The sequence below is a fragment of the Stylophora pistillata genome, chromosome 3 (genome assembly GCF_964205215.1).
Source record: "Stylophora pistillata chromosome 3, jaStyPist1.2, whole genome shotgun sequence".
Taxonomy (NCBI): domain Eukaryota; kingdom Metazoa; phylum Cnidaria; class Anthozoa; order Scleractinia; family Pocilloporidae; genus Stylophora; species Stylophora pistillata.
This window is the reverse complement of record NC_142521.1, coordinates 45,290,965-45,300,964: the sequence shown is the minus strand read 5'-3', so window position 1 is coordinate 45,300,964 and position 10,000 is coordinate 45,290,965. Positions and strand designations below refer to the sequence as shown.

At 37.2% G+C, this 10,000-nt stretch overlaps 1 protein-coding gene across 1 annotated transcript; it reads right to left on the bottom strand.

Moving 5' to 3' along the window:
- Positions 1-534: 534 nt before the first annotated feature.
- On the bottom strand, positions 535-3,032 carry LOC111333456 (substance-K receptor-like). Its single transcript, XM_022939024.2, has one exon. The coding sequence runs from the start codon at positions 2,929-2,931 to the stop codon at positions 1,999-2,001; it is 933 nt and encodes a 310-aa protein (XP_022794759.2). The 5' UTR covers positions 2,932-3,032; the 3' UTR covers positions 535-1,998.
- Between the last annotated feature and the right edge of the window lie 6,968 nt (positions 3,033-10,000).

The following is a 10,000-nucleotide window of genomic DNA, read 5'->3' as shown; positions in this document are numbered from 1 at the left end:
TAATGGTCTTTCCCGCAAAATGAGTTCTTATGGTAGTTGGCAGCTGAGTTTATACTCGTAACTTCAATTTTATTATTTACGATCAAACTTAACACCAACCTTGCTAAGATAAGCGGAAACTTTTAATTGTATTTTTCATTTTATTTTTGTAAGCTGCCTCATTGCAATTTCCATGGGTATATTTTCTATACCAGAGCGGTGAATTCTCACCTAAATTTTCTTATTTTTAATGGCCTCGAGTTTATTACATCCGTCCTTTTAATTTGAAATTGTTTAGTCGTAGAAAGAGTTGGGAATATTTAAGTAGTTTTCGTTTAACTTCAAAGAGATCTCTACCGCTTCTTTAGTTATGCTGTTTAAATGTGGTCGATTTGGATAACGGTAGCACTTCACACCCGTTAGTTTAAAAACAGCTACCTTGTACTGTTTTGATGATTACATCCTTGATTACTAAATTGAAGAGGCTAGAGGTCAAATCGCTTGTTGGCCTGACCTAGAATAAAGTTTACTGTGGAACCAAAACGCTGTCTCATCCTTTACGTCCGTACAAGCTCGCTCGAAGGAGATCTCCGTGTACCAGGAAATCGTGACGAGTTTCCATTCTCGCTGCCGAGTGGTCTCTACCGAGTTATTTCCCCCAGCTATTGTTGTGCCGTCCGCGAAGGTTCAGTTTCTCCAGTTGGACGCGAAAACTTTTCGTCACATCTTGTCCCTACAGCAATAAACCTGTTCAAGTAAGTGGACACCCATGAGGTCCTTTACCTAATGATCCTTAATACAGAATGTCTGTTTGATCCAGCTTGTTGTAAACATAGATTGGCGTTTCGTTCTGTTACATCCTCAATCGGAGGGTCTACATTTGATGTAATGTTCCAGTTTTATTAGAATTGAGGATTTATTAAAATTGAGGATTATTAAAAATTGAGGATTAAAGCCGAAGTGGAGCTGCTACGAGAGTTTATCTTTATCGAAACATAGATTGACGTTTCGTTCTGTTACACCCTCAATCGGAGGGTCTGCATTTGATGTAATGTTCCAGAATTATTAAAATTGAAGTTTTATTAAAATTGAAGTTTTATTAAAATTGAGGATTATTAAAAATTGAGGATTAAAGCCGAAGTGGAGCTGCTACAAGAGTTTATCTTTATCTTAACATAGATTGACGTTTTGTTCTGTTACACCCTCAATCGGAGGGTCTGCATTTGATGTAATGTTCCAGTTTTATTAAAATTGAGGTTTAATTAAAATTGAGGATTATTAAAAATTGAGGATTAAAGCCGAAGTGGAGCTGCTACAAGAGTTTATCTTTGCATGATGATAATTTTTCACTGGTTTATTTTTTATTTGTGAAAAGGGTACATGCGTGCAATTTACTAAGGTTGACTAAAATATTCCCAGGAGTAAAATGATATATACTCAAAAGAGAGAAATTAACAAGCGCAAACATTTTTTTTTTTAGGAAATTAGATACTTGAATAGAGTTTTTTTAGGTTCTGTTTGATAATTCCTTGCTTTTTCGGTTACCAGCCGTTTCGTACCTAGGGTCGTTTCGTTCCCAGTTATTTCGTACCTAGCTAGGTCGATCCGTATCAAGTCAGTGGAGTCGTTTCGTATACATACTAACAGAGTATGTTTTCTATGAAAAGTACCAGTATATTTAATGTAAAAATAGAATAAATAAATCATCGAGAATAAACAAATTTACTACCTGTAATGTCGAAGGGAGAAAAAAAATCACAGTTACACCAGCTGTTACTTTGAAGAAAGTGACAAGTATAAAAAATAGACTGTTCTATTTCAAGATATTACACTTGACTTGCGCTTTGCAATATTTTAGTGATTTTGTTAGGAAGATCACAAATCGTTCCAATTTAATATTCGAAATTTCCTTAATTAAAAAGTGATACTGAAAAGTACAGCTCTTTGAATCGCCATACTGTATTTATGATTTTTGGATCAACTGGATCAAAGCTACTGCAAAAGAAGTGTTGGCCTGAACTAAAGATTACGAAGTGGAAACTCGATTGGATTTAAACGGTTTTGCGACTTCTTGTAGACAGCCATTTGTAATATACCTGCCCTAAATTCTGGCATCCGCACCACATAGATTAAAGGATTTACTAGCGAGTTGGCCAAGAATAATGTTAGTGTAGTGATGGAAATTTGAAAATGAGAGGGAAATTTTAAAAGGGCCACGATATCAAGGGAAATTCCGCTGTAAATATTTACTGGTAGAAAAGATAATATAGATGCGAAGGTAACAAAAAATAAAGTACTCGTTAGTTTCCGTTCCCTCAGACCGGCTGCGCCATGGTGTTGAGGATGGTGACTACAATGAACTTTGATATAAATGGAAATGTAACATACACAAATGACGACAAGGAGAATGAAATAAGAAGAAAAAACCCAGATGTATCTAAACGGCCAATCGGTTAGTCCTTCTATTGCACCCTTGCATATTGTTGACAAATAAATAAAAGCGATAATCAATCCATAAACCCATTTCCTGATAAAACGATGATTGAAAGGGCGATATGTTGCGTGCGTGCGTTCCAACGAAATGAAAGTGAGATTAACAAGAGATGCAAAGGAGAAAAAAGGACCTATTGCTAAACGTATTCTGAAATAAGTTACATCATAACTCTCCAGCTCTCCGTAACACCAAACCATGCCTAAATGAATCTGCATCGGCCCTGATACTGCTCCGACTAACAAATCAACCATTGCCAGGTGGATGATCAAGTATGTACTCCGGCGGCGTAGCTGCCTCTGTTTTACAAATACAGTAATGGTGATGATGTTAAGGATGACTATGGCCAGACATTCAGTACTGAGCACAACAAGCCATGGAATACAGAAGGAGGTTGGATGCGACTTCTGATGCTTGAGGGTTGTGATATTAAGACAAGCTTTGCTGGAATTGGTAGCCATTGAGTCCCACCTGAATTAGTTTCACGGCAACCAAATAATCTAGACACGAAGGACAGCGTAACGGTTTACAAAAACAAATAGAATAAGAACATCCCTTTTGCTTTACGAGAAAAAACGTTTAGCTAATCAATCCAGAAAGAACAAGGACTACCGTTTAAGTTTCTTCGACTTGCTGGAATGTGGAGCTATTTCAAACTGACCAGTAATACTGAACAATTGCCGCAGAAAAATAGATGTAGCAAACAAGTGTTAAGTCCAATTGAAGATTAGCTGGGGGATTAGCTTTCTTTAAACTTTCTTGTATTTATACCTATGCGAACCTTAGTGACGGCTTACCTTTCCCTTAAATGGCTTGGTTTGTCCCGTTTGTGAACCTGTGGAGAGTTTAAATTTGTAGCAAGATCTAAAAGGCTCTCTTGCTGGCGCTCGTTCACAAATATAATGATAATGATGATTATGTTAAGGATGACAATGGCGAGATATTCATTGGTGAGCACAAAAAGCCATTGAATGCAAGAGGAGGTTGGAAGCGACCAAGGGGCTCAAAGATCGTGATGTTGTGAGATGCATTCCTGGAATTGTCAGCCATAGAAATCCACCGAAATTAGTTAACTGATGGCCATATTATCATTCACGAATGAAAAAAAAGAACGAGTCAGTATGGTTTTCAGTTCTCACCTGCTGTTTCCTTCGCCGAGTCACCAAAGCAGGAGAAGAAGCCTTTTACAGGAGATGTACCCTAAAATCTTTTACAGGGGCAATGGAGTCCTCAAATCGTAAATTCCCGCTGTTCAGAAATACGATGGTTATCCGAACTGCAACTCTCTGTCTGGAGAGGAGAAAGTTTAAGTTTTCTTACTGAGGATTGAAATACGCTGATCACCTAAGACTTAAACCACACAATACCGTGACGATTTTAAAACTGACACTACACTCTGAGTTCAAACACTGCAAAACTGCTTCAAATAAAAACCTCAATAAACAGAAAAAGCAAAAACAGCTTTTGTTCTTCTCGAAACTATGGCGGGAAGTTTCCTTTTGTCAGTAAGCTGTATCTAACTTTCTTCGGGAGTACACTTTGCCAAAAATAGCGTGATAATTGCACTTTTTATTCTTTAGTGTAAAGAGAAGATGTAGCTTGACGTCTGATATACTCTGATTCTAAAACAACTGAGAGCTGAAAGTAATTGCACAGATCAAATTTTGTTTGCCGAGATAATGTGTTACAAATTTTGAGAGCCACCCGCACATTTCCACGTTTATTCTACCGGAAAACGGTGAACAATAAAATGACGCACGCATGGCAACAATGTCCGTTCTTCTTTCTTTTTCGGTGTACAGTGGCAGTCAGGGCATCTTCTTGTCGTTGTGCAACTCACAATTCGTGCTGACCATTCCCCTTCCGTTTACTGTCATGAAAAGAAAAGAGACGCAAAAAATTTTGCTTCATTAATAAACAGCTGAGAAATAAAAGCAAGAAAATAAATTTTTCAGAAAATATTTATTTACCGAGGAGATCAATTATTTAATACACCATACTCTGGCACGCATCAAAAGATAAATAGAATGTCAATTTCGGTGACTACCCACGTCGATGTCAAACTTATTGATGGGGACAGGGTTGTCTCAATTTTGAAATATCTCGTTTAGAGGAAAATTTGGCAGTTTTCTTAATTTACTCTATTATTCAAAACAAATAGTTAATTTTTTTCTTAAGACATTGCATTTGCGGCCTTTGTACTGGGAATTGTTCCTCGCCTGTGATATCGCAATTGCGCAAAGGTCTTCCGTGATTGTTGCATGTAATTCGATCCTTATAAAAGTGAAGAGTCCCCTTCTCCGACAGACGATTGTTCTTCGCGGCAGTCGTATTTCTGAATTGACGAGACACTTGTAATGATCTTCCGTCTTTAATATCCTTAGTGTGATGTTATTAGGTAGCTATTTTCTCTTTCCTGGTTTTAGTTGGGAATAAAGTAGTTCCCACTTTCGTTTTTCAATGTATGCCAATGAAATACCTTTAAAGACGCTGAATAAAGGCATTTTGACTTTTTTCATGCTGCTGATAATTTAACCGATCTCTGCTCTTCTTTATATTTTTTTATGAAGACTCTGAGTTCCTTGCAGACTCAAAAACACAAAGTTAACTTTCGGAGAAAAAGAAAATAAAAACGATGAGATTGAGTTCAATGAAATTTGAAATGCTGATTTCCTTATCCAAAATTGCTTCGTAAATGATTTATGAAACAACATCAAAAGGCAAAATGTGAATTCATGCCGGCAAAAGAATCGTTAACCATCTAATTACTCGTCGGTACGAAGACTGGAAACATCAGTCTTCTGTTAAACAACAACTACTACTCTTTTCTTCTAAGTATTTTCCCGAAAAGCCGGTCATGCCGAAAAAAGACACGTAAGTGGTAGTTGTTATTCTTTATATCGAAGAAAGCACTAAACTATTAGCTTGCGTAACTGGTGTTTTTTTTTTTTTTTTGCGTTCCAGAGCGATGAAAGTCAAAGCAAAGAAAACGGGCAACAAAGTAACAGCACTCCAAAATAAAAAAGGAGAATTGAAAGAAGAGGTATATAGTCTTAAAATATAAGATGAAGATTACTATCTCCTAAAATAAAACCATTATGTTAGCGAACATCACTCTTTGCGAAATTATTGCCTTTCTTTGTGCACAAATACCATGCATTCAATATCGAGATATGTTTACTTCTCCAGGTGACTTGTCTGAAATTCAGTTTTATTTGATATCAGGTGGTTCACGAAAGACATTAAGCCGACGATCAGTTGAACGGGCTGTTTCTTGTCGTTCGTTCAAAATGGGAAGAGTGGACGCGAAAGCAATTCGATAATTCTGGAGGGAGATACCTGAAGCTCCCATTTTTTTTAAAAATTTTTGTTAAAAAAAAATAAAATGTTCTGTAAATAGAATAAGAAAGATGACAAGATTTGAACTCGGTAAAAAAAGACAGAAAGAGGTTAAAAATATCACAATTAACTTGTGCTATGCAATGTTTAAGGGTTTTTGTTTTAAGAAGGTGACAAGAATACACAATAGGATTTTGCTTGTATCTTTCTTGTTTCACTCCACTGACTTGTCGTACACAACAATCAAGATCTGTGTTTCGGATGAATGCTTATTAGGAATCGACGAATCGACTGAATTGAAAGTTAGGTACAAAACGACCGAATACAGCTTTTCCTTTGTTTTTAAGAGGCCGTGACTGTAAATATCGAGAATTGCTGGCCAGGCTAAAAAAATCGAAAATTCTGATAATTTGCCTGGAAAACTCCTTTAGGGAGATATATTCAAAAAAAATATTTCAAAGCTTGAAAAATAAAATGTGTCCGAGGAAATGGAGAAAAACGAAAACTCGGGTTTTTACCTAATTAATTATGCAAAAAATACAGTAAAATTGAGCAACTTTAGCTTGCTAGTACTAAAGGAGGATGTTTCGTAAGAAATCGGGAGTGTTTTTACTTCACAGTATAATTAATGTGACTTTTATATGTGGCATTTTAAGGAGCTTTGGTTTAATTTTAAAATTTACATGATCTTTTAACCAAGTGCTGTCAAATGCTTGTTGCAAAAAGCGAAAAATTGACCAGCTTCAAACCTTCAAAACGTGTCTTGGCATGTGTGGCATCATGTCAAACTACATGCTGGCACAAAGTTTGGTCCATATACTAAAATAATATGTAATAAAAAATTTGGGTAATTCAGAAACGTGCCGGCAAAACATAAAGCTTTGCGACACACTGTGGCCAGAGGTCACGAATTTGTATGATGCAAATCAGTTGTAGAAATCGTACCGCCTAACAGTTCTGGTGTAGGAAGGGCTCTTTTGACGGCTTCAGCATAAAATGTAGAAGAATAATGACCAGTATTTAATAGCGTTTGATTCTTTTCAAGCCAATGAGGTTTTTGTTTTTTATCTCGATACTGTCTTGAGGAAAAGCAAAATGTTTCAATTGCGTGACAATTGTCACGTTGGATCAAAGGTGAAGTTGCCGGGTAAAGCGGACACGATCCTTTATTTCGTCAAAACTCCATTCTAAAGCATCCAGTCCTATATATCTCGTTTTAAATTATTTGTATAAACTCTTTAATGAGTCTTTATCGAACAACATCTCGCCGGCCTGATCCTGTTTGACTTCAGGCTGACTGCCAAGTGCGGTTCGAAGGGGACTTTTTCATTTCCGGTTTGCGCCTTTAATACGGTGACCGCGGAGCTATGGGGTTGAGTGGGCTGTAGTCCCACCAAGAACAATTTATTATTATCATTATTACTTATTTTAATCTTTGTAATTAAAAAAAGTTGACAAATTTTTCCTAGGACTGAACCACTTTTCCGGTGATTTCAGAAGCTCTATATTTCAAAAATTGCAGGGGGGAGCATATCCCAGGACACCCTATCTAGCAGTCTTTCTGAACCAAGAAAGGCGTACTAAGAAACAGACAAAAGGAGGCTCTCCTGGGAGGGGAGGCCCCAGGACCCTCATTGATAAGTTGGTGTCAATGAGCTCACACTACGTGTAAACTAAAATAGCTCCTCCGATCTAAAATATGCTCCATGGCCCCCATTTTATATCAACGTTCATATAAAACTCAATTTTTTTGATGCAGCCTTTTGCCATTTGCCTGTTAAACTGCACTGCATGAGCAGCATTTAACAAGGTCTTCGAGCAGAGCGATGTAAGATGTCTTTTTTCTCTGATCAACCCCAGGTTACATTTTAATGTAACTGCTCAAAAATAGACTCCTTAGCATTTGACAAATTAAACTCTTCTTCCATAGCAACCAGATCTTCCTCAGTTACAGCTTGTGCGCAGAGGGCTGTCTGCTGTTTCACTTTTGGTGCCATTCTGGAAAAAATGAAGCTACTTGTTGAGTCGCCAAAAACTCGGAGACACTGAACAAGCGCTTCCCTTTCGAACCCTTTGCTCTTCTCATTTCTGTTGCAACCATTTCCGCGTCGACCTTTTTGCCACTTTCTTGTTTGATGGTAAATCTAACAGTCAGATATTCTCGTTGCTTTTCGTTAAACCGGTAAGCTTTCTTAACTTGTTTGAAAGCGAAGCCTTCAGTCCTACGAGGACAGGTTTCAGGAGGTAGAGGAATAGTTGGCACGGAACTTGAACCTTCCTCGAGCCTTGCGGCATATTTAACCTTCGCTTTATCAAGAAATGTCTTCCTCTCAACCGTCTTTGTGCATGTTCCGAACGCGAGGTGCTTTTCCAGAGAAGAATGCCTTTGGAAACTACGCGTGCCGCCTTCTTTTGGACATGGAAACACTTGAACATCGCCTTTCGCTTCACGGTCAGTAGGCTTCACTTAGTAGGCTCTTTAAGTTTTCACCTTGGGGCGATCTCTTTAAATTCGCCGAGGGAATATTTTGGTAATGGCGTTCTGTGGAAAATAATAACATGAAAGATGATTAACGACAAAATCAAACACCTAGAAATTGTCCAGAGCGAGATTTGGTGCGTTTCCCACAGCGAAAATAGCATTAGGTGAAGCTTGTGCACTGCTACCTAAATGAAGTAAAAGTTTCTTTTTCCAGTATAGCGTTCGAAATAAAAAAACTTGAAATAAATTTTTATAACAAAAACTGGCGCCAGGTTTGATGTTTTCAAGTGATCTTGATTTCAAGCTTTCCCTCGCTGAATTTTTCAGTCTCAAAACTAAAGAGAGATCATGCTACATTATAGCTAGAAACTGGGAAGAGAATATAACGTAAACTTTACCATTTGTTCCTTCCAAAGAGATGCATTTGCTGGGGTCTTTATCAAATGTCTACCACACCCTCATTCCACCAGGATAAAATCTGAAGTTGTTCAGTAAACTGATGTCATTAATCTTCTTTTGCGTGGGGGAACAGTTTCGCGTTCCCCGAGACTGTCTAACACTAGTCACTACACGAATCCCAGAACTTGCACCACAAGCCCCCCCCCCCCCCCCCAAGAAGAGAAGCAAAGCTACAGAATGACATCGTTTTCTTTTTATGCTCTGTGAAAAACCTCGCACGTGTTTACCTTAAAGAAAAAGACCGTGATTACATCATAGAGAATTATCGCCCAGACTGCAACACGGTATAATTGTTACCGTGACATAAGTCCTTTTTATCAATTTTTGTGACAGAAATGTGGCCCTTTTTCCGAAAAAGATAAGAGTAAATAGCATAAAAAAATAGTTGGGCTGTTATCTTAGGTGAAAAACTACAAAGCAGAAGCTTGCGGTGTTGCGTGACTTTGTTTACTCGCACAACATTTTTCAAGATATGCAAGATATTTCAAAAGAAATATTATCGCAGTTACAGTAAACGTAGCTATTCAACTAAGAATAATGTTGATAATAAACACCTAGTCAACAAAAATGGTGAAATATACAGCGGCCCTTATCTATAATTAGGTGTAGGTCAGTAGTGCTGTTGAAATAGCGAGTCAACAATAACAGTCTTCTGCAATTCAAATTAACAGAAAATTTCGTATCTACACATCAATTTACAGTCCTCTTCAGCAATGTCTATGGATTTTTTATAGTATAATTTCATATCATCTCCATATCAAATAATTGTTTTAACCATCTTTGACTATCTTGTTTACTTCGTAGCTCCCAAGTACGATTTCTAGAACTGATTTGTATCATGCAAATTCATGACCTTGGCTACATTGCGTCGTAAACTCTTGTATTTTGCCGGCACTTTTCTGAATTACCCAAATTTTTTATTTCATATTATTTTAGTATAAGGACCAAACTTTGTGCCAGCATGCATTTTGACATGATTTCTCACATACCAAGACGCGTTTTGAAGGCTTGAAGTTGCTCGAATTTTCGCTTTTTGCAACAAGTGTTTGAGAGTACTTTGTTAAAAAATCTTGTAATTTTTAAAATTAAACCAAAGCTCCTGAAAGTGCCATGACTAAAAATCAAATGAATTATATTTTCAAGTAAAAACATCCCCGATTTCTTACGAAACATCCTCCTTCAGTACTAGCACACTAAAGTTTCTCAATTTTACTGTATTTTTTGCATAATTAATTTGGAAAAAACCCGAA

Excerpts from the sequence above, each read along its gene's own strand:
- LOC111333456 (XM_022939024.2), bottom strand. The coding sequence starts at position 2,931 with ATGGCTACCAATTCCAGCAAAGCTTGTCTTAATATCACAACCCTCAAG.